Source organism: Sander vitreus, chromosome 18 (assembly GCF_031162955.1).
Source record: "Sander vitreus isolate 19-12246 chromosome 18, sanVit1, whole genome shotgun sequence".
Classification (NCBI taxonomy): domain Eukaryota; kingdom Metazoa; phylum Chordata; class Actinopteri; order Perciformes; family Percidae; genus Sander; species Sander vitreus.
In genome coordinates this window covers 18,737,736-18,765,381 of record NC_135872.1, presented here as the reverse complement: position 1 = coordinate 18,765,381, position 27,646 = coordinate 18,737,736, and the positions used below count along the sequence as shown (strand labels likewise).

The 27,646-nt window shown below is 40.5% G+C and overlaps 1 protein-coding gene across 1 annotated transcript in view; it reads left to right on the top strand.

Annotated features, from left to right (window-relative positions):
• evlb (Enah/Vasp-like b) overlaps window positions 1–27,072 on the top strand; it is a 49,305-nt gene extending 22,233 nt beyond the window's left edge. The window contains exons 2-13 of the mRNA XM_078274420.1: window positions 11,529–11,697; window positions 12,027–12,204; window positions 19,223–19,289; window positions 22,550–22,617; window positions 22,801–23,048; window positions 23,237–23,337; window positions 23,532–23,571; window positions 23,939–23,990; window positions 24,435–24,492; window positions 24,588–24,648; window positions 24,848–24,905; window positions 26,025–27,072. Of these exons, the coding sequence (XP_078130546.1) occupies window positions 11,529–11,697; window positions 12,027–12,204; window positions 19,223–19,289; window positions 22,550–22,617; window positions 22,801–23,048; window positions 23,237–23,337; window positions 23,532–23,571; window positions 23,939–23,990; window positions 24,435–24,492; window positions 24,588–24,648; window positions 24,848–24,905; window positions 26,025–26,062 (1,138 nt within the window). The 3' untranslated portion in view covers window positions 26,063–27,072. The remainder of the gene's footprint in view (window positions 1–11,528; window positions 11,698–12,026; window positions 12,205–19,222; window positions 19,290–22,549; window positions 22,618–22,800; window positions 23,049–23,236; window positions 23,338–23,531; window positions 23,572–23,938; window positions 23,991–24,434; window positions 24,493–24,587; window positions 24,649–24,847; window positions 24,906–26,024) is intronic.
• The last annotated feature ends 574 nt before the right edge of the window (window positions 27,073–27,646 follow it).

The window sequence follows — 27,646 nt, the reverse complement described above, 5'->3', positions numbered from 1 at the left end:
CATGACTAAAAACACAAATAAATGCAATTTGTAATGCATGGCCTTAAACATGCAGAAACGCTGGCATGTTTTTTTAAATAGCTATTTTCTGGCTATAATATGTAAAAAAGAAATGTCCCTGTAACTGTGTATTGGCTTGCACAATAGGCTTAAAAAATTGGGCCAGAGAGAGATGATTTAAAACTCTGGGTCCATAGAGATGAAGCTTTAAACCTGCTGTTCTATTTTGGTACTAATATGCAGTGTCATATCCAACAATAATAACTATCAGTGAGTCACACTCCAGGTGTTACCACTTATAGTCAGGTCACAAGACTGTCTGTCTATAACATTCACACAAACACACAGGGAGTGAGTATGATTTCCCCATTTTTAAAACATGTAACCTAATTCAGCCAAGGCCAGTTATTTTTAGACTTTTCCTTTGCAAGTTGAGCAATTTGGTTTGTTTCATAACGGTTTGTATTAGAGCCGGCAGGCTGTTTTGAAAGTCTGCTGTCAACGCAGGCCCATTTCTCTCTCTTCTGAGTCTTCTGTCTCTTTTTACTCTCCCTGTTTCACTTTTTTCCACCTCCCCCATTCACCACCAAAACCTCAAATACGCAAGCAAGCTGTTTATGTAACTGGCCTGCAAACCAGCCTGACAGTTTACTTTCTTCTAGACCATTTTTCACAGACACATGCATAAACATGCAGTGATTTATAGCAGTTATACCATTAATTACTAGTTACTTCAACATTAGATAGTGTTTTTGTTAAGCCTACTGTATTGTAAAGTGATACATAATACTGAGTGTTTACTAAGTAGTCCCTTATTGCTTCATCATTATCTTATGATTCTTACCTTTTTAAGCCCCCCCCCCAGTAAAGTGATAGATAATACTGAATAGTTACAAAGTCGTCCCTCATTACCTCATCATTATCGTTACAATTAGTTCCTTAACAAAAAACAAGTGACAGCAGGCTCTGTAACAAGTGTATGTGCTAGGTTAATGTATATAAGGTTATGATAGAAAAATATTTTGCTAAAGATGAATTCATAGTTTAACATTTTAGGAAATAACTTATTTGCTGTATTTAAACTATGAAACCGGTCCTTGTAGTGCTGCTGCCTGCTGCTAGTGGAGTCCCCTCCCCAGTCCTTGTTGCAGAATTTCTTATGTGCAGAGAATACATTTGCATATCAGTACTTTTTGATAATTTCACGAAGTTTCTGGAGAACAAGCTGCCTGAACATTTTTGCAGAGCAATCATGGCTGACATCCAACACAGCAGGCTCTGGTGTTTCACAGAAACTGCAGCAGCAGCAGCAGCAACCGGGACGAACTCTTTCTGTCAGTGCTCGTGCAGTCTCACTTTTCCAGACCCTCCTCCAAAGCGCGCTGAAGGAGGGTCTGGCTACTCCACATAGCATTCGGGGATGGGAGAAAAACGTGCTCTGGTTTAAAGGGATTTCTTTAAACCAATCAGAATCGTCATGGGCGGTGCTAAGCTCCGCACAGAGCTGCTGCAAAATAGTCGTGTGAGAGAGAACTCAGATTGGACAGATACTCTAGCTAGCTGTCTCAATTTACCCTGCAGAGATCTGAGGAGCAGTCAACAATAGTTCTCATAAATCTACCAAATTTAAAATTCCAACACAAAGAAAGCGGAAGGAAACGGAAAATAAATGCATCCGACGGAATTTCCTGCAGCACTGGAGCAATCCCGGAAGTGGAACGTGAAGGATATAGACTAGTGCTCGTGCATCTTCCCTGAAGTAACCGTTGACAGCAGATTAATGTTTGTTGGGTGACTCAGATCATGATAGCAGAAATTAATGTCATTAAACCAAAGTGGCTCCTCATTATGCCAACTGGCTCCTGTGGTTGGATTGCAGTGTCGGTATAGCACAATTTATCCCATTTTCTATAAAAGCTGAGGTTTAGCTCAGGCTCAGTCTCATTGATAATGTAGCTTTGCCCTGCTGGCACGCTTATAAATGTTTAAGCTGTCAGCTGTTCTTATTTCTGCTTCATGCAGCTTTGATGTTTGATGCTCACACACAGAAACACACACACACACACACACACACACACACACACACACACACACACACACACACTTGTATGCATAAACAAGAAGTTTCATTGTGCACCCTTTTCGGCCGGTTTGCAGGCAGTGGATTCTCCATGATTTTCCTCCTGTCTAGGAAAACAGAAAACATTTTGTAAAGGAGTTAGACAAAAAGACAAACAATTTGTGGTGATGATTGTTCTGCCAGCTAACTCTCGGGATTTGGCTGTTCTCTCTAAGCAGCTGGCTGCGGGACACAGACATTTCTTTATGCTCCGCTCTACTCTTTCATTGCTACTAAACCACAAATCCAAAAACTATTTGTTTACAGTGATAAAGGATAGTGAATCAGCAACAGTAATGGACAAAAATAAAGATTTTTAATCCACTGGGCTGAGACTGTTACACCCTAAATTGATTATATGTCTCGTTATTCACCTTAATGTACTAATACTGTATGTCCTAAAATGTGATAAGAAAGATAGATTCAAACTCATAGACTGCTCAGCCACCAGAACAGCACACAGTGATATTAGCCAGGAATGTCGGAGTTAAATCTTATAGTCTGGAAATATAATGGAGCTGCTCGGCTAGTCTCGAGGTCTCTGCTACAGTGTGTAATGATTGTATTGGGGCTAAGACAACGAGTCTGTTGTTTTTTCACATGACAAGCAACAACTAGTACTGGAAATGCAATATTTAGTTTGCAAATGTGTGTGTGTGTGTGCCAGTTTAGACACCTTGAATGTCACTATGACGTTACAGATCACACAGACACACATGCTTTATTTCAGATTAAGAAAATTGATTTATTCTCTGTTTGACTGGCAAAATAACATTTGATAGTCATCTTCACTGATCACTGAGCACAGTCAATTTCAGTATGCATATGTGTCATTTCACTACACTACTGACTGTGTGTTAAGTGTCATGCATTATCCTCCACTATATTTTTCATATACTATATTGCCTGGCATCCTGCTTTCTCTCTGTTTTTATCATTTTACAATGCATGCTGGCTTTAATTATGATATAATTATGTTTTCCTGATACCTTGTCATTTTAGGGCAAGTGGGCTACAGCTCTGTGTTGCTTTGATTTTCATGTTGTTTTGACCGTTTTTCTCGTCGGTGGTACGTAATCAGGAGGTTTACTATGTATTAACCTCTTGTTCTGCGTTCAAAAGCATCACTGGCACTGGATAAGCTCATCCATCAAATCAGTTCAGGACATTATGATCTCCTGACGACAGCCACTGCTGCCCACTGGCAGGTTTCCGCTCAGGGACAATATTGTCAGGCAGTAGGTTTGCTTGATTGTATATTTCTCTCCTTAACTTGCAGAGACAAACCGAAAAGTTGGTTTGATTCCAGGTTTGATGGAATTCTGTCTTTCTCTCTTACAGTAGGCCTCTGTTATGTGTGGGCACCAGCTTTGTTATTATCATAGACAGTAAAATGAATGGACAAAGCGACACCGTAGACTTCCACTGAGACCAGTGAAGTCTATTAGAAGCACTTTTCCGGTGATGGCTGAGCGTTACTGCGCAGCCTCCAACTGAGCTTGAAGACGTAAATGTGCCGTGAGCAACCTGTCTGAAAGTTGTAAGTCTTCTGGTAGCTGTGCCAAGAGAAATCTCAATCATTCCCAATCATGCAGAGACGGAGAGCGTAGGTATATGTAAGGAGATAACATGGACACAGGCTAATTATTGCTAACTAAAATGCTAGTTAACATTAGTAATTAAACTGCCTGCAAGCTTCTCCTGACTATATGGTAATTTGTCTACTATGTGACAGAAAGTCGCTTGGTTATGACACAATCGTTAGCCTATTTTTACAAAAGCGGCTGTTACGGAGCCATAATGTGAGATACAAGGTAATGGAGCCTTTTATACATTGTTGTGTTTCTTTAGAAATAAACAATGGACAAATAGTCTTTAAACGCTTGAGATGTAAAGTTATTCGCTGTCAAAGTGATGCCAAAATGAATGGCAGTCAATGGAATGCTAACGGCAGGTGATGGCTTGTTAGCATCAAAATGTCTCCATAGGAGGTACGCTTTGCGGATGCTCGCTTACCCCCTTGGTTATTATGCCCTATTTGTATCTTTTTTTAATGTGCTTAATATTAAGTCTCAGAGCTGGTCACTTCATCCGTGTTTGGTGTTTTAAGCCCCCAACGTCGCCTCCCAGGCAGCGCTGCCTGGACGGCACTAGGAGCAATGGTTAGGGTTAGGTTTGGGTTAAGGTTAAGGTAAGGGTTAGGTGCCTTGAAATCGACGGTCGCAGCGCTGCCTTGAAGTCGACGTTGGGGGCTTAAAACACCATCGAGCCACTTCATCCAGTTATCAGTGCTTTGCTTGTTACAGTCAAGTTGATCCATCACTAATGCTGTGTGCTTTATACCAGTGCTTACTGTCAACATTGTCAAAATACGAGACAATGAACTGAGTAAGAGTAAACTTGCCTCTTATTAAGCTCACATTTTGAGCTTAAAACCACAAAATACATCCCAAAATGTATAGTTGAAAACAGCATCACCAGTAAGAATACCAGCCTCTTTAGCTCTTAAGTTTCATGGTGCTCAAAATGTAGGGGATTTTCACATCCTTTCTGAAGTCACTTGTATATCCTCTTGGAGGTGCTATGGAGAATTGAGGACAACTAACTATGTGTTTCAAGGTGTCCTTTATTCCAAAAAACATTTTGGATTGCCTCTGATGTCTGGTGTGTCTCACAAGATAAAAAGGTTAAGATGGTTAAGATATTTATCCCAAGGGAAATTGTTGGGTGGCAGTTGCAGCACAAAGTAGGAGTTGTTTTTTGCTTTGTCTACTTTTATCTATATGGGTAGTAAAAATGTCTACATCTAATTCAAATCACTGCCAAGAGAGAAAAGCCCAAACATTACAGTATCAGATAACAGTTACAGTATCAGATACCAGTCAGTATCACTGCTGGTTTCTACCACAACCTTTGCACTGCACTCTGACTTTTGGCAAAAGGCCACAGTTTACTTGCCGCAGAAATAATTGAATCTAATTTGGAGAAACAAGATTTTCACTTGCAGGTTGGAGGAGATTGGTCAAAATAATTTCCTAATTATGTCGTTCATGCTTATATCCACCGGTCCCTGGATTGAGTTTTTGTCACCACTTAATGCTTTGGTTGCCGTTGCAGTCTTCATTCACCCGAAGTGGAGTGTAGAGATGAACAATATGAATCTGTTTGCTTGCACAAATTTGCATGCAGCTACGTATGTGTCTGCCCTTCTATTTCGGGCACATCCTTCTTTGTTGTTAGCGTACCACTGCCTTGAGCGCGGAGGCCTCAGAAAGTGGAGCAGCACAATAGCTTTGATGTTGTGATGTCTGCAGGGTGGTGTAAGAGCTGCTGTGTGGACGAAGACTGAGTCGCATACAAGGCCCTCTGACAGCACAGATTAGTGTAACAGACAGGCCAGGCCACACACACACACACACACACACACACACACACACACACACACACACACACACACACACACACACACATTGACAGGAGTTCACACACAGAGTAGCATAAATGTTAATGAGAGAATAGAGACAGTAATACACTTTTCTCCATTATGTTACAGTTACAAAACTGACTCAGATCTACTGATATTACTAGAGTTGAGTTCCTTGTTCCCTAACTAGTCTCACATTGCCAGACCTTCCTCCACAGCGCTGCGGAGGAGGGTCTGGCGAGTCCACACAGCCTTCCGGTATGGGAGATGAACGTGCTCTGGTTTATTGGCATTTTTTTAAACCAATCACAATCCTCTTGGGTGGCGCTGAGCGCCGCACGGAGCAACAGTGCCTCTGCAAAATAGCCTTGGGAAGGAACTTGTTTTGGTGGAACGTGTACGTTCAAAAGTTGTTTTATTCGTGCCTTAGAAAACTCTGATTGGACAGATAGTCTATAGCTGTCTGGATTTACCCTGCAGAGATCTGAGGAGCAGTTAACCATAGTCCTCATAAATCCACCGGAGTTTAGAATTCCAACACAAAGAAAGTGGAAGGTAACGGACATCTGGCCGAAATGAAAGACATCTGGCGGAATTTCTGGCGGCACCTGAACAATCGCGGAAGTGGAACATCATGGATTTAGACTACTTGCTAACTGACTCGCCCTTTGGCTGGTGTTGATTCATAGAAACACACAGAATAATGAATGAAAACTGTTCAGAAAGTCAAACATTCACTCTCAGTTCCAATGAAATTCCAAATAGATAAGTAGGCTACTTCATGTGTCCCAGATGGGAAACCAATGTACACAACAGCAATAAATGATGTGTAAATGTGAGAATTTCCTCCTATACTCGGTTTCAAAATTCCATTACCAAGCAGTAATTGTGCTAAATTTAAATTCCACCTCCTTCTTTGGCAATTCAGAAGTAGAAGAGAGGATGAAAGTGCTGATTATGTTTCATGCTTCAGGTTTTTTTATGTGTACATTTCTCTCTCCTCTGCATGCGTATGTGTTTTTTTCTAACTGGGTTTCCTCTGTGAGTCAAAAGCGTATCCCACTCCTTCGACAGCTCATGGTTGTGCTGTTCATCTTGGATCAGAGGAGTGACGTTAGCAGAGTAAATTTAGTGCAGGCACACAGGAAGTGTGGCAGCAGAAATAAAGAGGGGAACGAAACACTTTGACGATTTGAAGCTGCTGGCAGGAGTGAACCAACGGTTGGCGTGACTGCTCCAGGTGTGAGCACACTGTTATATTCCCATCAGTGATAAAGGAACTGCTGAAACACTTGACCTGTGTACTGTTGACTTTAGGGAGGTGTGAAAAATGTGTTTTTATTTTGTGTGTGTGAGAGGAGAAATGAGAAAAACCAACAGTGGTGGAAGGAGTTTGGGGGAAACAGGCATCCCATTAACCCTGCAATGACCTGAGACTCAAAGGAGAACAACTTAATGGGGCAGATGCGTGTGTGTGTGTGTGTGTGTGTGTGTGTGTGTGTGTGTGCGCGTGAGAAAAGAGGAAATAGAAAAAAAAGAGGGCATTTCAGCAATAATTATTCTTTTTAACCCTGCAAACATGCAGCAGTGTTGATGAATAATTCATGTGTTTATCATTACAGACCCTCATTAATGAACTTAAACAGACACACTGGCCTATTAACATACTAACAGGTTTGATGCTGAGAATCCAATGCAAAAACATATTAATAATGATGGTATAATATTATTTTGCCTTAAAGTCATTTAAGCTACAAATCAGAGTGCGCAGGTCACTCTGGGATGCTTGCGGAAAGCGCTGGACTGAGTTTCTACTGCATGTGCTGCTTGAAGACAAAATGTACACAATACCTAGCATGGCTTTCTCTCAGTGCAGTAATCTCTCTATGCACTGTCAAGGTTATGTTGCAACTTTTAAAGTCATTGAGGGATGAAATTAGATATTATATATAGCTGGATTTAAATCATTTTTCAAACAGTTTCATTGTTATGAATATAAGAGCCTAGCCAAAATGTGCAGCATCATTTAAAATGTTTTTTTTTTTTTTAAGTAAGGACAGTGCTTTACTGTAACAGTTAGTGAGCACCTCTTTTTTTTACTTCCTGCTTTATGATTGGACCATTTCTGTGGAAGTGATTCTGACGATTCCTGAGCAGCTTTCTGAGATTTCACTGTCTGTCCCTGTCAGCTCAAATTTGCTGTAGCACTGACTTGAACAGACCAAGGGAGATGGCATTTAGAGTAAGTGTGTGTATGTGTGTGTGTGTGTGTGTGTGTGTGTGTGTGTGTGTGTGTGTGTGTGTGTGTGTGTGTGCTATCAAGGTACATTCAGAAGCATCTGATTTATTTATGTCCTGCGCGGCAATTGTTAATTTTTCAACGGGTGTGTCGTGGAGTGATCTACACTACATACTTCCTGCATTTGTGTGCATTTGCATGTATGAGTGTGTATCCGTGTGTGTGTGTGTGTGTGTCCCATAATTGTCAGTCAGAAAAAAAAGTTTTCTTGTCGCCTCAGCTCCTTCAAAGCTCCTTCTTTTAGCACAAGAATCTCATTTATTCATGCTTCTGGGCCTCCGATGCCATTTCCAGCCAGTTGCCAAGAACTCATTTTTAAAAATTAACAGAGTCGACAACTTAAAGAAAATAAATTAAACACATCGTTGCCCTGCTACCGCTCGGGCTAATTTCAAGTGTGTGCACATCAAAACCACTTATGCAAAATAACTTGTGTGTGGAGAGTAAGAGAGTAAGAAATTTATTTATAACTCCAGCTTAAAATGCATGCGGCAGGGTATTATATGGAGCTTTTTTTTCTTTTGTTGTGTTATTTGAATGGACTCTGGTTCTACAAGTTTCAGCTGCTTCCTACTGCTCTCCTTTCAGTGTGCTTTGAAGTGAAAGAGAAGGACGGCTAGTATTCTTTTCTTTATCCTAATGTTAGCCTGGTGCTTTCTTTTCATGAATACTTATCTTCAGAAATGTGTGCAAAAGTCAGGCACATAGCTTGCAGAGAGCATTCCTTATCCTGTAGCTTTCAGTGGGGGATGCTACCTAGGCATTGTGAAGTCATTTCTATCCCAGAATGGAGTCCTTCTTTTCAACAGTGGGATGACAAAATTCAAAATATCAGTGCATTCAAATCTCACTCCCTCTTAAAAGAAGCATGGACCATGCCACAACAATATGTTGTTTAAAGTTGTAATGAATGGGTGGTTATAGAATGTTGAGATCATAGGAGTGGATTTAGATGGGGGTGAGATTGAAGAAGAGAAGTCGTCTGGTAGGTTGGTCCGGAAGGATGAACTGTAGACCGGGTGGAGTGAGACTCGGGCGTCGGGGTTCCGTATCAGGCGCTTTCACCCGAGCAGATTTCAGACCCCCCGGACGGTACCTAGAATGAGAAATGAGAGAGGTATGCCCGGGTTGAGTAGGAAGGGATGAGGAAAGCAGGGATGGAATGGAAATGTATTTATTTAAAACCGGGACAATGCACAAATAAACATTAAACTTGTAATACAAGAGAATATGTCTTGGGCCAGGTTATAGTAACAATTGCTAATTTCCACCTGTAGTCCCTGGGCAGGTATACCAATTATAAAAATAACAATTTTAAAAAGAAATTTAACAGGAATATAGATGACGTGGTGACCATAGTGATTAAAAACAAGCAGTCTAGCAAAAAAACAGGAGCTCAAACTCTCAGACAGAAGCAGCAGCTTAGGCACATTTGAGTACAATCCAACTCTAGACACGGATACACACACACTCACATATACAGTATCTTATAGATGTGTGCAAACGTGCTTACTCAACAACCAACTCTTTGTTAGGCATGAGAAAGTGTGGGAATTTGTACATAAGATATATTCCGTGGGAAGGGCATTCCACTGCCTCATGGCCACACATGAGAAAGAGGAACTCCAAAATTGGGTTTTACGTTGTGGATGAAGGAATGAGGTAAGGGGAAGGTTGAGGTATCGAAGGGAGATGGTGGGTGGGTCAAGAAGTCGGAGACAAACAGCACTGAGCGGGTTGGTTTGGAATATAAAGGCTTGTCAGTGATTAGAGGTGTGGTTGAGGCGTGGCCCTGCTCCTGAACCTAAGTTAATTCATTAAATTAATTTAGTAAAATGTTTATTTAATCTGTGCGTAGACAGAAATGTAACGAGAGTCCACAGCCGTGCTATAGAACCTATGTGACTTGGGCACAGTGCCTTCGTGAGTGGTATCAATCTCAAGGCAAGTAAGCATATTCCCAAATGTCAAACTATTCCTTCTACAGTATAATGTCTCGTAAACATCATCCTTGAAATTGTGTATGGTGCACTACTGTCTCTGTGCTGCATCCACACACTGCTCTACAAGCCAAGACTTTCCCTCTTCCTCTTTTTTCTCTCCTTCTCTTCTCTGACGCAGCTCTTTCACTCGGCCTCAGGGGTCGATCCACTAATTTTGGCTTGGCAAAGAGGCAAAGACACAGATGGGACTCTTCTTGTTAATCTCATTTGCAAGTCAAAAACGTTTTTTTTTTTCGTTCCTTCCCTGTGTTTTTCCACCTTGATCTTCTCTTTTTCCTTTTCACTCTGTAGCACAAGCCTTTTTTTCTGGCATGCATTGTAAAAATACACATGGAGAAGGTCATGAAACACGGCTCTCATACTGAAGTCTCTTTCCGTGTGTGTGTGTGTTACAGTGAGAGAAAGTGTAGAGAGAAGGAGCGTCAGTGGGCTGTGATGAACACGGTCAGATGGGAGAGCAGGCAGACTCAACACTGGAGGCTATACACACACACACACACACACACACACACACACACACACACACACACACACAAACATTACGATTGCCTCTCACTAAGGACATCAACAGATGCTTGACAAGCGCTTGATTACATTTGGATTAGACTATTAGTGTAACACAGGATTAGGAGACTGAGTTGTTGCCTTGTTCACTGTAATGATCTCACTTACATCCTCAGACAAATACCTAGCAGTCACTACTGTTAAAGGAATATTTAACCCTAAAACACTTTTTAAAATGATGACCAACCTTGTTTTTCTTGGGCTATTTTGTTGACTAGTATACTTTCTATTTCATGTACAAAACTGCCCAAATTCAGACAAAAAGCAAAGAGTATGTCCACACTGGATTATACTGAACTTTATTAGACTGAGCAGGTAACATTTCTTTTTTTACAAGACTCGTCTGAACTTATGTCTAAACTACTCGCCTAACTAGTGTCTATCTTATCCCCCCTTTAACACTTCTTTTAAACCTCTATAGCTCCTGTGTTTTCTGGGGACCCCCTCTTTCAGGTGTAAGAAGATGTGACCACTTCAACAAGATCAAGATTGATTCTTTCTACTAAGATTGTTTTATTTGAATAATAATAGTAAAATTGTGTTGTTCAGTTGCAGTGTGTATATACTTTTGGCTTTTTTCCTTTTCGGAACCTGTACCTGACATAAACATAGGATGTTAATACAAGTATCCATCTGTATCTCAAATTCAGACAAAGTTACATCACAAACATGTTCAGCTGTCTGCAACAATCATAATATTGCACTGACATAAAGAAAAATCATAAAATGTGATATTCATCACAGAAGGAATACCATAATAATAGTTCTCTATAACAGTAACCTTATAAATGCAGCCACAAGTCATGTCACTGATGCTCTCTAATACACATAACATGCAGCTACTGTAAATGCCCACTCTTCTCTGAGGTGTAAATTGCAAACTGACTTTAAGAAAGATGTGGCAGGTTGATTAAAAAAAAGGGCACATCGAGAAGTCAGTAACTCGTGGAATATGGTGAACATTTAATAAGTGATGATATCACATAGCTTAAGAATGGCCGCGGGTGGATTTTTCCTTAAATCAATTGTTTCTTAAAAGAACATTGATTCACTGTTGAACTGATGATTTCTGCACATAATTAACTGGCCCTCATCTCGGTCTTTCTCTTTCACTCCCAGTGAGCAGAGTATCTGCCAGGCGCGGGCCTCGGTCATGGTCTACGATGACACCAGTAAGAAGTGGGTGCCTATCAAGCCTGGACAGCAGGGATTCAGCCGCATCAACATCTACCATAACACTGCCAACAACACCTTCAGAGTGGTGGGCGTTAAACTGCAGGACCAGCAGGTAACGCACAGGAGATGACGACATGCTGCTGTGAGACGTGGAGTTAATTTCAGCCATTTAGTCGAGAGAGAGAGAGAGAGAGAGAGAGAGAGAGAGAGAAATGCATCGTGCTGTGGAAGGATTGCAACATGCAGAGCATTCAGGCTATTTTGGATTTCGGTTGTGAGTTTTCTTTTGAAGTAAAGACAAAATAGCTGTTGTCAGTAAAGGAAGGTTTAATTTGGGAGAAAATAGTAGCAGCTTATGTTGGTCAAAGTGTGTGTGTGAAAAAAATCTGTTTGCAGTGTTTCTTTGATAACCCTACTACACCTCTTCCTCCTCGCTCACAGGTGGTTATCAACTACTCCATAGTGAAGGGCCTCAAGTACAACCAGGCCACCCCGACCTTCCACCAGTGGCGGGATGCCAGGCAGGTCTATGGCCTCAACTTCGCCAGCAAGGAGGAGGCCACAACCTTCTCCAATGCCATGCTCTTTGCTCTTAACGTCCTCAGCGCTCAGGATGGAGGTGTGTTTCCCTTCAGTGTATCACAACAACAATTTGTACACAAGTGAGCACACATTGAATAAGCTAAAAGGAACAGTTCACCCACAAGATCAAAAATATCTATTGTTCCTTTTACCTGTAGTGTTATTTTTCACTCTAGATTGTTTTGGTGTGAGTTGCCCAGTGTTGGAGATAATGGCCGTAGAGATATCTGCCTTCTCTCCAATATGATGGAACTAGACAGCACTTAAAAGCAATGTCTCTTTCCAGAAATCATGACCTGGTTACTTAAGATAATCCACAGACCTGGTTGTGAGCAGTTTCATGTAGGAAACATTTTTTTTTCCCCAACTACCGTCAACCGTATCACCACGCAGAAGGAAGCGTATTATTGGATGAGAGGGTCGTGGTCATGACAGCGTGAGTTTTTCAAATGTATTTTTGGTGCTTTGAGCACCACAAGCCGTCTAGTTCCATTATATTGGAGAGGAAAGCAGACATCTCTACAGACGATGTCTCCAACACTGGGCAACTCACACCAAAACAATCTGGACTTATAATGAATACATATAATATAAAAGGCACTACAGGTAAAAGGACAAATATGTATTTTTATTTTTTTGGTGAACTGTTCCTTTAAGGAGCCTATTATGGATGGTTTCCTTATTTTAGGAAGAGCTCATACATGTATTACCTACCTGATGCTCCGCTTCATGTCAGCAGATTAAATACTTGTCATTATCTCGATGGTTATTTTGGGTGCAGGTCATTGGCCTGTATCACACCACACTTATATTGTAGGTGCAGTAGTCTGTAAAGCCAGCCAAATATTAATATTGTGCATATCAATAATGCAATAGAAATTCAGAGTGCAGCAGGAAGCCACTGATGGACTCACAGTGATTAAGAATGGTGGTGTGATGTCCCACAACTTGTCTCACACTCTAGCTAACAGTTTCCTAACTCCCTCTGCCATGCGGGGCATATGTTTTTAGTTTGTCCTCACCAAATAGATTTTTAAAAATCATATTATAGTAATAACACAAAGCAATTGAGGTTGTACATCTTTGTCGATAAAATCAAGAGTGTACTTTAAGTGTGTGTTACTGAAACAAACAGTCGGTGGCAAAACTACTCATACTAATGTTTACAGGAGGAAGAGCAGCGCACACATGAAAGCTCAGCCGGCCTTCTACAACTGTGATCTACTGTACCATCAACTCAGTTATTAGTATGTGATATATTACACTCTAAAGACTCTGCAAACCCACACAGGTGTTTTCACTTTATCAGTCTGATTAGACCGCTGCTTCAGTTAAAGTGGGGCGAAACTATACTGGGATTACATTAAACTTCACAAACCAATAAAAATGATAAATTGGTTGCTTTTCCCACCAAAACTAGCCGGATGGTTAGAGAGATGTCAGTCAAGCCCAGTCTTTACATGCCCCCACAAGGAATCTAATCAAGAAAAATAAGTGACACACCTGTGTGGGTGGACTACTGCTGCGTTCCGGACACAATTTTTAGCCCGTAAGTTATGACTTCAAGTCACGACTCACGACTTGGTAGCGTTCCAGGCAAAGTCACGACGAACCCTTTTGCGGCAGATTTGTGTGTCTGATGATAAAAATAATGACATTTGGCACACCGTCAAAGCTGGCTAGCTAAACATTGTGCCGTTGGCAGGGTTCAGGTTAGGCTACCTAACGTTAACATTAGCTAGCAGCTACCTAACGTTGACATTAGTAAGGGTAGTAAGTTATGGGTTTGACTGCCGTTCCAGGGCACTTTCACGGGTAGAAGGTTGTGAAAACACGGGTTACGGGTTGCCTGGAACGCAGCATACGTATGTAGGGCCTTTAAAGTCTTCATTTTAACACCTAGGCCGAATCACACCTTAAATTGCATCCCCGGCTCCTCCACCTGCTTCCCTTCCTCGCGTCTTAGTCCGTCCCACCGAGGAAGCACGGGAGAGACGGAGGAAATCATGCAAGGAGAGAGAAAATGAGGAAATGTGTTTTAGAAGGATGTGACGTCCTTTCCTCTGAAGCGTTGCGTTAATTTGTCAGCTGTATGGGCGGAGTTAGCAACGGCTTTCAGCTGCCGGGCTTCCGGGAAGGCTGCTCTTGTGTATCCTCGCTCATAGCTCCTCGGAGATCCCTCCTCGATCCTTGACCCTCGGGGGCAGGAATAAGAGCTTTGAGGCAGCCTTCACGAAGGAGGGCTAGAACAACTTCCAGTTCAACCAAGGAGCGAGGAGATATCAAATAAGAGAAGTGAGAGTCCCCTCTACTGGGAAATTAAGTCATGACACGGCATCATCAGTAAATGATAACTGAATCCAGATGCTGAACCAATCACATGTATCTACATTCTTTAATCTGCTTTTTTTTTTTTACAACTGATATTTTTACGCTTAATTGTCAAAAAAAAAACACAGGTGTAATTAATAACATTAATAATGGCTGTGTTACGTTGTGTATGCTGCTCACTGGTATGGCTTGTTGGGACACATCAGTAACGAGCCATCGTTAATGTTATTAGTTCCACCTGTGTTTTTCCTGCTACAAGTCTATTTAAAGACTTCTTGCAGTGGTCAATGCACACCAACGACAGGCAATCTTATAATTCATGTGGATACATATGAGTGTATGGAAAAGCAAGACAGATAAATATAAATTGGGGAGTGATAGAATGAAAGACGGAGAGACAGAGTGCGTATCACAGCTTGCCAGTCATTACTCGAGCAGCAGCAGCAGTGTGTCTCCCCCTGCAGTCCCCTCTAGCTTCTTAATTTAATGAGTCATTGAGAAGCCCTCCCCTGGGTCCCGTGCTAGAGAGCAGATCTTTTCATCTGCCTAATAACATGGGATGGGGAACAAAGAGGCTCGAGTGACGGCAGCCAAGCACAAGTGCACAAATACACAAGAGGAGGATACACACACTTGACAGATAGACAGACTGATAGCCTCAATGCTACCAGCACACACACACACACACACACACACACACACACACACACACACACACACACACACACACACACTGCAGAAAACACATGAATAGCAACTTTCATAACCATGTGTGTGTACGTGTGTATGTTTGAGTAAGAGAGAGAGATAGAGGCAATTAATGCATGTTTTTTGGTTTTTGTTGCTGTGGCAAACATCAGATTTTTAGCGCATCTGTGTGCTCAAAGTGATTTTATAAGACACATTCACACCTTGTAAAGCAAAGATCAAAATGATGTGTGATTCCCTCCACTCAAAGCAGGTGTGCCTGCCCCCTCTAGTGGTAAGAAGGTCAAAACCTAACATTTTGCCATGCCTATTTCCATACTGAGTTAGTCAGAAAGACACTTTCTGTCACCCATAGAAATATTTTATTTCCATGCTGTCACATGTACAGTAAGTGTGAAAAGATCAGAGGTAAGGGATAATTCTGCTCCAGGGCTGAAATAGTGAGCAGATTTTTTTCATTAAGTCATTAATCAAGTAAATATACAAAAATAAGTGCTGATAACAGCTTTACAAAGGTAAAGAATCGCTCTCTGTTTTGTATTTCACATCTTTCACTGAATATAAGAAGAGCTTTGGCTGTAAATGAGGTTAAGTAGCCAATTTTAAGACATATATTTCTGTTTTAGCAATTTAGAAAGAAGAAAAAGAAACTAAAGATTAAGATATTTTATATCTCACTGGACACTCTGTATGTACAAGGCTCATTCTGAAGCCGAGATGCATGTTGATCAGCTCTCTGTAATATTTGTGTGTGTGTGTGTGTGTGTGTGTGTGTGTGTGCGCGCGAGTGGCATTAGGCAGCGCAGCCTACAGACAAACCCGACCTTTTGAAACCTTAACCAGAGATGCTCGCTGCGCTGCGCTGCTGCCTGGAGGTGTGGGTTACAAGAAGATGACAGATGATACTGTGGCTGGGATGGGAGGAGGGGAGAAAGGCAAGCAGGTGAGGAGAGAGAGATAGAGATGTAGATGATGGAGGGGGAGGAAGGGCAACTAAAGGCAAGAGATGGTCAGCGGGGAGTGGGTCTGTCAGTGCCTCTGTGTCTGCTACAGCCGGTTCCTCTTCTTCAGCATGTCATGTATGTACTAAAGCTCTGCGTGTCTGAACTTCTGTATGGCAATTCGTATTTCAAGTTTGTGTGTTTGTGTTCATAGTATATAAAGGTGGTGGTGTCCATTGCTACAAGTGTGTGACTCATTGTTGCCGTCAGCCGGTATTATAACTTCATAGGGGAGGCCAAATTACAAATGATGTAAATCAACTTTGCCTTTTTCTGTCCCGTATTATTATTGCTACAGTGTTCTAAAAGCATTTTGTGTTAAAATGTTTAAAAACTTGAGTAAAAGTAAGAACGGGCCCATTTTAAAGTTATTGAGCCACCAGAGTAGAAAGAGCATTGCTTCTCTGATCTTTATGGCTTTCAAAAGGCTAAGAGGAGAGAGTTCAGAGCTTTATTTTAGATGAAAAAACTGGAACTTACAAAATAAAGGGCACAACATTTCTTATTTTTATTTAGACAACAGCATTCATTCTGTAATAGAAGTGATCATCAATGATTCAACTGTAATAACAGACACTAGTTGAGTAAAAGTGAATTTCCTGACTCAAAAAACAATACATGTAAACAGTTCTCTCACTGGTGAAGCAACAATGCAAAATAAGCAACAGTTGGACCTTGGTCTTGTGTTAGAGCAACACCAGTGTTGAATCCTGTAGTTGATGTTGAACTGTATTTGTGTGAACATTAGTTCACTTCTGCAACAATTTGTCAGTTAATTGATCCCCAGGAATGAGTAATTTATCAAGCAGAAATACCATTTCAAATGCAACAGATGAAAAGTGCAATGCCACTCTTATGTCTGTCTGTTAAATATGAAGCTAAAGTTAGGAGACAGTTAGCTTAGCTTAGCACAAAGACTGGAAGCATCTAGGCTGGTTCCACACGCACCTTAAGTGTAAAAAAAAGTGTTGCTTTGCGTGGAGTCATGTGCCGGACTATTACAGTGAGACTCTTGTAATCACAGTGAGGTTGCCAGGCAACCAGCAGAGACTCCAGACCCAAAAAACAACCCATTGTCCATTAATGGGGACATCTCTTATAAAGTTTAGAAAATGTTATGCTGTTTCAGTCTTGATTTAAAAAACAAATAAAAGACATGAATTAATATATAGATTAATCCGAAAAGCATTACAGTAGGCTATTTGTAGCCCTGAGTGAGACAAAATTGTAATTTGTTAGTGTGTGTGTGTGTGTGTGTGTGTGTGTGTGTGTGTGTGTGTGTAGTAGATATATATATATATATATATATATATATATATATATAGGGTTGAGGTACCTGATAGTAGGAGTGAGTCAGGTCTTTTGTCGTCCTGTGTTATTTTGGGGTTTCTGTTACTTGATCAATGGCGGCCATCAGCACTATCAGCTCGCCAAGAGTCACTTCCATTAGAATATGTGAGCAGTGGAGAAGATCGTCAGTGAGTATTGACCCTGAAAAGGGCCTGACTGTGTAGAGCTGTGAAACTGTAAGGGACACTGTTAATTAGAAAGACGGGGTCAGGGTCTTTGGAAGCAACCCAAATGGGGGGCACTATTGTTTATGGGTTTTTTTGGTACACATCGACAACAACTTTCCATTAGCGTTCGATAGCAAAGAAATCATAAATCAACAAAGTAAAAGTCCTTACACCGCAACGTTTGTCCTCTCCTCCCATAACTTAAAAAAGACTTCATCCCATTTCTCAATTTTAAAAATAGGCCGGTGCTAAAGTTATTCTCAGGAGGAACAATGAAGATTAATATTGTTCCAGGGGAGTTCAGTGATGAGAACGGTTTCATTGAAAACTGATGATTCACTCTGATTTGATTGTAATCCTCGAGTTGACGTCCTTTTGTCCTCATCTTATCATGTCTTCAATTAATTACATTCTCTATCTGGCTCTCCATCTGCAGAGCTCACTTACGGTGTTAAACGGATTACATCCAAGTGCCTTGTAGCTCACATCATAAGTAAGAGAGGGAGCTACTAGAGAAAGTCACAAATGTTTGATATTGAGCCTTTTGCGGTCATAAACTGACTTCACGTCTTGTAACACAAAACTGTCCAAGCTGATTTTGATGAGAGAAGCAGGGATGAACCATTTTTTAGCTTTTATAGTATATTTTTAAGTAAAACATTTTTTTTATCTAAAGCGTATGGTGAACAAATGCTCAAAATCTCTCTTGTCTGTGAACTTTGACTCCAAGAGCAGATGTTACAGAAACCGCAGTGTGTTTTGTCAATGACTTGGCAACCGCAGGCGACAAAATTTCCTCTGTTCTTAATTTAGGGCCGACTGAATGAAAGAGCAGCTCAAACACACTCCAGACATCGCTCTGGTTTTACTTTTCATAACACTTAACCCACTGGCAAGTTGCATTTCATCACAGAATAATACTCATGGGTCTCTGCCTGACTTGTGTGTGTGTGTGTGTGTGTGTGTGTGTGTGTGTGTGTGTGTGTGTGTGTGTGTGTGTGTGTGTGTGTGTGTGTGTGTGTGTGTGTGTGTGTGTGAGATGGGTATATTGTTCTCAGACAGTATTGAGAATTAAATGGAGCATCATGTATCCTTAATAGCACATAGTGGGTAACAAGAGTAAACAGCACATGAGCAGTGTGACAGCAGGGCCAAGCAGCTCTCTCTTATGTGTGCACACACACACACACACACACACACACACTTTGTATTATGTTCTGCTTATCTCCAACTGTACAAGTAAAGTGGATGAATCACTTAACGTTCATTTACCTAGAGTGAGGGATTAATATGCTTTTCATTGCACATTACTCAGTCATTACAGAAGAAAGAGGACATCATGATTAACTGCTGTTTCATTCCCTGTCATTTGGTGGTTAATTGTCTTGTCTGGCACTAATTTCAGTTAACATTACACTGCTCGTAACGGATTATAAAGGTCAACTTCCCTTTATCTGAGCTTCTTTTTCTTTCTCCCTGCTCTCATTTGCGTCTTTAGGTCCAGCTGTCCAGCGCCAAGTCCAGAATGGACCAACTTCAGATGAGATGGAAGTTCAGAGAGCGAGGTAAAGTTTCTGAATTGAAAACTGTGCAATGGTTTAACAATGTTTAAAAAATATTTAAACTTGGCTTTAAATCTGAAGTACTTCTCTGTAACATTAACTTGTATTAACTGAATTTTGGACACAACAAGCTGTAAACACAACAATGATATGGTGAACTTGTTAGCAAAAAGTCGCTAGTAATTTACACATCCAGCAGATACAGAGCAACATTAGCATTTATTTGAAGCTGTGTTTGTATTTACCTGGTGAAGTCCAATAGTCACCCTCTTTTTAGCTACGTTTTGGTCTCCATCAACTTCTGAAGAAAGTATCTGGCTCTTTAGCAGCTAAATGCTCGATATGTCCACCAGCTAGTCGCTAACTTGGCTTGTCTGCTGTTTGTTGCTGGGCAGGTAGGGTACAGTGGGCTTTTAGAGCTTTTTTCTCTAATCAGCTTTCTGCCGCTGACACATTGAAAGTGGTAAGAGTGAACCAAAACAGTAAGGTTGTGAGCTGTAAAACTAAAACAATGAGCTGAAAGAAGCTAAAATGCTCCGTAGAGCAGTCCGGGGATAATTATGTCACTACTAGTGACCCTTTTAGCAAAATCATTTGATCCATTGTTATCATAAAAAATATTGATTATAGCACCTTTAAATATTGGCTAACTTAACATCATGATGTTCAACATCAAAGTTTGTAAAATGTTCATAGTGATTATTTATTAAGCTAATGTGCTTCAGGACAGGGGGGGGTTTGATTTGATCAGATTTGATTGACAGTAGCCTGGCCACATAGCAAACAACCCTACAATCCGTTTTTTGATTAAAATGTTGCTAAACTCTGATTGGACGGAACTATCACCATTTTTCAACAAAGCCACGTCCATTTCAAACCGGTGAGAAGAGCACAGACAAAAACACAAATAGCCTACAGAAAATCTCTCATGTGAAATAACCCAAACTGTGTTCATCGCTCATAACAAGAAGTTGGCTGAGAAGAGCACATGCAGGAGCGCAGTGGCACTCCAAAAGACTGGATTTTCGAAAAAGATGAAAGATTCTCAGCTATGTTTAGAGCTTCCCACCAGTGATTTGACATTCACTGCCTGCTTCCAAAATGTTTACTGGTGGGACTTGTTGTATATTAGTGCAGGTAGGATGGCTTGTTCAGAACATTTAACTGAATTATCTCCAAACCAGTGGATGAACTTTCAGTGAACTCAGTCCAAACGAGTATAGTGGTTGGAATTATGGTAGTGAGTGCAGCCCCATGTGTCTAACAACCTGTCACGTAGAATGAGAATATGAACTCTAGCAACTGAGATACGCAGACAGCTGCTCTTAATGACTTTTATTCCTATTCTCTTTCAGCCCTCTGTCTGCCTCACAGCAACTTGTATGGCTAACAGTCAGATAAAGACAGCAATCTTTCAAAACGCTAAAACACAAGATGTTCTTTTTTCTGAATCATAGTGGCAGACTGAATAATCCAGAATAATGGATGAGTAGTATTGGAAATTATGCTTGAGGCAGTTTCCATGGTTTACTAAGCGGCCTGAATTTCTTCCACTGTGGCTATGATTCCTCTCTCCCCCTCAGAAACAGACTCAGGCACAACTAGGTCTTTGTTGCTGTTTTTAAACCTTTTTTGGCTCTGCCTATTGGTTCATCCAAATTCCAAATGCCAGGGCTTAAGAGAACAAATATGATGGGAGTTACAGCTCTCTCTGATCCCATGTCTGCTTAACTGAACCTTTGGCACAAAGGATTATGTCTCTGATTGTGAAGGCAGATTGTGTGCTTATGCGTGTGGGTTTCGGAGTTTGCGTGTGCACATGTGTGTGTGTCAGGGGATGCAAATTCATTTGACTGAGCTCTCTCTCCAGTGGTAGCGGGGCAGTATTGCTCAGCAGCTCTGCTCCCGTTGCGTGTGCTGCTGTCACGTCGAGAAGGTTGCTGGCTCAGCACTTCTCCTCTCCAAGACACAGCTGGAAAATTCCACTTCCTGTCCATGAGCTGTCTCCTTTCTCTCTCTCTCTCTCTCTCTCTCTCTCTCTCTCTGGAGTCATGACATACATATGCTTCTCACATCAGAGACAGAGATGTGAGGAAAGATGGGGAGGGAGGGGTGGTGGTTAAAAGGTGGAGAGTGGAGATGTGGAAGGAAGATTATTTCATGCTCCATGGGGAAACTGTGCAGCAACGCCAAAAGGTTACTTGAACTGTGTAGACAAGTAGATGACAAGTCATGTTAAAGTCTACATGCTACACAAATCAAAGCTGCTTTCAGTATGATGACAGCAACAGAGAAAGTCATCCCATATAAATGCAATTTTTCACAAAATAGTGGAGTCATAGAAACACTAGTCTGGCTTTCAAGTAGTAGTACAGTGTTGTACTTGTGGAATAAAGCCTGACATCATGCCGCTTGTCCCTCCCCTTCCTCTATCTCCGCTATATATTTTGCAAGGACACCTTCGCTGCATCCGGGGCTTAGCGCCGCCTGGGATAGTTGTGATTGATTTTTGATTGATTTGATTGATTACAGGTTGTCTCATTGGAACTACAGCTCGCGCGGCTGTAGTTCCAATGAGACAACCTGTAGGGGGACCGAAGAGGGAAAAGTTACATAGTATGCCTTTAAGATTTTAAAGCTGCACTAATCACTATTTCTTATTAAGAATGGAATAAATATATGTGTAATGTGCGTAGCGTTAAGTCCCATAGACAATTAGCACCTGACTCTGCAGTTCTCCTCAATTCTACGTAGCGTTTTAGCATCTGTCATTGTTTTGGTTTTACAACCTGCAACTTTAATGTTTTACTTTGGTGTAACCACTTTCCTCAACCTTGTTTCCAACAGCTGTTTCAGCAAAAAAGCTCAGATAAACCCACGCTATCTGGGTACTGAATGCTACCTGCCTAGCACCAAACAACAGACAGACAAATTTAGGGTCTAGCTGGTGATTATATATATTAGCATTTAGCCACTAATGAGCAAGATAATGAACTCAGTGTGATTAGTCAGCATTCTTTGTGCATATGTGAACAACCCAAAAGAACTCAGACCCCTCTGAAGTGAATCGTACTCGGACCTCCTCGGGAGCTTGTTTTGAAGTTTCCTATCGCAGCTTTAAAGCAGAAGGACTTTTCTCCGACTGCTGCTATGAGATGGTTAGCTGCACTGTTCCTGTAGGATAGTAAAATGGCAGAATTACTGATAAGACGTGACATTTGTGATATTAAGTGACAGGCCATGTTTCCTACATGTCCCTTTAGGCAGATGATGGAGCAGCAGCAGCAGATGCAGGCACAATTGGAGCGGGAGCGACGGACGTCCAACTCAGGTACTCACATTAAAGAGCACATGTCATCTGAAGTGTACATAGTAAAAATCTTTGTATCGTTAACAATGAAAATATGTTTTCATGATAAAATGCATTTGAACTCAAATACTCACAGTTATCAGTGCAGGTACATATAGACAGATGGAGTCTTCTCCATCTTCACATGTCACACTTTCCCTCCAGGTTCTCCTTTCCAAGGCCACCCTGCTGTGCTCTCTGTGGCCCCCCCAGTAATACCTCCCCCAATGAACATGGGTGGCCCTCCTCCCCCTCCACCACCGCCGGGACCTCCACCACCTACAGCAGGGGCACCCCCACCTCCGCTCCCACCACCACTTCCCATGGGTGGAGGGAGTCATGGGGATGAACCCCCCGCCCATACGGGTCTCGCCGCTATGATCGCGGGAGCCAAACTGCGCCGCGTTCAAAGAGTGAGACACCAGTTTATCTTTGTGACTTTTATGTCTTGATCAAACTTCTTTAAGTCAGGCAGGATATAATTGGGTAATCTCCACCAAACCTGACTGACATACTTAAGATAAGATAAGATAGACTTTATTAATCCCAAAGGTTTACTGCTCGGAGAGTAACAAGTAACTTTGGACTCTCCTCTCCCCAGCCCCAAGACGACAGCTCTCCAAGCGGCAAAAATGAAGCCAACCGAACAAGTGGAGGAAGCGGAGGACTGATGGAGGAGATGAACGCTCTGTTGGCGCGAAGGTCAGAGCAATGAGTTGAGAAAACCATTTTGCATCAACATCTTGCAGCCACATTAGATGTCATTGGTCACTAAAGTCTTTAATCAGTGCACGGTTTATTATTATTATTATTATTATTATTATTATTATTATTATTACACTATTGACATTGGATGAAATGCCCTGTTCTCACTTGAGGTTTCTTCTTTCCCCCAGAAGGAAATTAGCCTCAGAGAGGCCCGAGGACAGCCAAAATGTGAGTGAATGGAAAACAGTAATGTTGATGTTTGTTTTCATGAAGCTGGTGTTCTCCCTGTGATTTACAAAGATAATAAGGATGTTGACTGAGGCAGGGATCATGATCATGTTGGTGGTGTTTAGAGGAGCATGATAATGATCGTTGTAACGTTGATGTATGGTAATTTTCAATTGCATTGAGATGAAAACATTGATTACTGCAATGAGAAACACATTACAAACAAAGAACATCAGATAAAAGAAACCTGTACTGTCAATGTGTATTAATAAATGACAGTGTCCATGATGAGTATGATGATGATGACGATGATGATGATGATGATGATGATGTAGTGATGCTCATTAATCCTTGTGTCTTTCTTCAGGATGACCCAAATTCTTCGTCACCCAGCACTCGGAGTGGACAGAATGCCACAGGTGGGGAAAACTGAGCACAGTAAACAATGTTACACAAAACGATAGCGTATTTTCTATGGTTTGGGCATCTCTTATCGTCTCAGCGGGTCATGTTGAAAAGTAAACATACAGCATACACAGAGAAACACATCTGATTGACAGTGGAAGACAGAGGCTTTTCTTACTTCTTGTTTTACAGTAGGCTGGGACTAATATGTATCTATCTATGTACTGTATGTCTGCCTACAGTGTGTGCTGGGTGGTTGTCATTAAAGTTTATAAGTTATGATGCCTTTTGATATAATTAAAGTTTCCTTAAAAATGATATGAAATTATTTCTGTGAAAGCCTGACAGACTAGAAGACTCAAGGCAATAGAAAACATACAGAGAAGAATACATCATATCTACTATGTGGAAATGTCAGTAAAAAAAAATTTCTGTCTGACTCCGTTCCTAATGTCTAGATGGTGCAAAGAAGCCTTGGGACCGAGCTAACTCTGCAGACAGGTCAATGGTTTCAAGGTGAGAGCTGGAAGCATCACAGCTCATTGGCTATGTCTGTGAGGCAGAACAACAGCAGTGAATCTGACAGAGAATGATTTTTGTTTATCATGCAGGGTACGACCCGGTGGGGGTGGCAGTGACGCAGACTCGTTAGACCTTGATAGAATGAAACAGGTAAAGAAAACCCACCGTAATGACTGCAAACGTATTCAAAGTCAGACCACTTGATTGTTCAAGAAATCATTTGTTTTCCAACAGTTCATTTGGTTTAGCCTTTAGCTGTAAACATCTGCTTCCTGTGTACAAATGTTTCTACAGTAAATAAATGTGTGATGGATTATAAACACTTATCTATTTGTTTCCGCTTGGTTAGGAAATCTTGGAAGAGGTGTTTCGTGAATTGCACAAAGTGAAGGAGGAAATCATTGATGGTATGTTTATTTTTCTCTTGGAACACTAAAGAGGGGCAATGAATCAACATTTAGGAACACTGTCTCTCTCCTAACTCTCTCCTAATTTATGTTAATGAATATTTAATTGGAAATGTAACCAGTGGGATGGTGGGAGTTGGGTAGTTATGTCGAGTTTTGACCACTAGGTTGCACTAGAGTCCCAGAAAGCTTCAAAGCTTACGACACATACACAAGCAACAATACAATGAGAATACCTTGGCTTATTACAATAGTATTATTACTTAAATATTTAATAATGTGTTCTGATAACTGCATACATATTACATTATAGAACTTGATACAAAATAGTGTGGCAAAAATGATAATACATTACAAAGAAATCCTTAAAATTGAATAAATATTACATAGTGTAACACATATATATTAAACCTATAGATACTGAAATTGAAAAGAACTACCATATTTTGAAAAAGTGTAATAATATGACTCATGATATAATAACTCACATAGATAAGAAAAATGTGAATATTTTGTGTAGTCGCATTATTAGTCATTGGTTAAAATATGCAAACAACTCATGTTATAGGAATGTTTATTACATTGCAGTCTATATCATCGAAAGGGTCAATTGCATTACATTTAAAAAAAAAATGAATGCATTATTTTCTCTTTTTTTCTTGGTTTATTGGTTTACTCATGACACATCTATTCCTGAAGTTGCCCCATGTTCTTCATGTTTTCTTTAAATGGGCACACCATACATTTGTGGCATTATTATTGCCACAACAGATGAACCCTAAACCCTCCCTGCCTTTCATACAAGTTTACAATGCAGGCTTTCTATAACGGTTTTAAGCCTCGAGCCAAGTTCCAGATAACCCTGATGACATCACTATGACATAATCAGAGTATTGTTTTTAAACTTTGGAAATGTCTCTCCAAAATGACAGAAGGCATTATATAACTGTTTTCACAGGATGTGTAGTTCTGCTCGTGATAACTAAACTGAATCTCATACAGTATATGTAAAATCAGGGGAGTGCCCCCTTTAACTTGTTGAGTATCGTGTTATGAGGGTTGTTAACAGGGTATTATCATCCTAACGTTGTTCCTATGTTTTCTCTCCTTTGCCTACAGCCATTAGACATGAACTCAGTCGAATTAGCACGACATAATCTTTCAGAGCCACTCCCGGACATGAACCACCTTTTTGAACCATTGCCCATGCAGCAGCTGCTGTGGCCCTGAGCAGGAGGGAGGAAGAGGAGGAGTAAGAGAAGTCAGGAATGAAGGCCCAAACTGTGACATCTACTCATCCTGTTCAGCTGTCGTGTTACACCTCACACATGTCTGTGTAACGTTTGGTTTGTTTGTCTGGACGTGAATGGGGCACACTCTCGCACTGATTCCTCTAATTTCCTCACATTTTCTGTTTGTTTGCCCAGTTCGCCCCTATGTCCTCCGCCTGAAGGAGAATGGATAAAATTCCAATGATTTTGTTTGTTTTGCTTTTTTCACAAGTTTGTTTTAAACTTTATATTGTTATTATTATTATTATTATTATTATTATTATAAGGCTATTATTACTATCATTTTCATTATTGTTACTATCATTTTTACGATTGTCAATGTAATGTTGATATAAGTTGTAGTAGTGTAGTGAGTACAATGGTAATAATGAGGAAAATGATCATGAGAATATGATAGTAATGATAATGTTGGTAATTATAATTGCACATCAGTTTATGTCAACCTTTTGTATTTTATATTGTTTGTTTTCATTTGTTTTTGTTTTACATACAGTTGCAAGCACATCCAAACAAAATTCTTATCATCTAACCTGGAACATTTTTTTTTTTTAAGTTTTTATTTTTTTATCCTTTTCTCCAACACAGCTGTGTGTGGAACCACGGCAGAAAAAAAAACTGTCTCTGACCTGAAAACGAGGGTGAAATAAACTTCTTTGGATATTGCAATCTTATAAACAAAAAAACAAAAAAAATTAATACACCAGAGTATTTGTGATCATGTTGTTAATAAAATGTTTATTGGCTGCAAGGATATGGTGAAGTATTGTTCATTTTATTCTCTCCTTTTATGACAAAGTGCTTCCTGGTTTGACAACAAAAAAAGAAACCGCACTAAGTTTAAAATGAATGAAAATAAAACTGTGAACAATGATTTGGATAAATGAGGCTGTCTCTTTCCTTTTGTGTTTGTTTGGGTGTTTTGATGCCTGTCTTGTGATTTTGTCTCAAATCTTTTTTAACCCAAAAACATGTGCTTATTGAATAAGTGCCATAAATTACAGCTGGTGCAGCACAGAGAAGTGTGAAACATCTGAGCTGTTTCTGTGCAACCCTATTGTTATTCAAGTATTGCACACAATGGATGCAAAAGTGTACTGGAAATAGATTTGCTAAATATATTCCAAGATAAACTCAGATAATCAATGAATGTAGTACAGTTCTTTTATGTATTCATTTATTTATTTACATTGTATTCATGAACGTGTTTGTTATAAAATGTAATTCATAATTAACACCAATTTATTGATTCCACCATAGGAGTGTGGTGTGTTCCTTTAGGCCCTATTTGCTGCAGCCACTCGTTGTAAGGTATCATTTAACGAAAACAGCATACTTTTAAAGCTATAGCATATTAGCCACCTCAATACTATGTTGCTTCCATGCACTGGATACAACTGGTTGAGACCGTTTTCTTAATACATCCATGGTTGAGACATGAAGGTTAAGTTC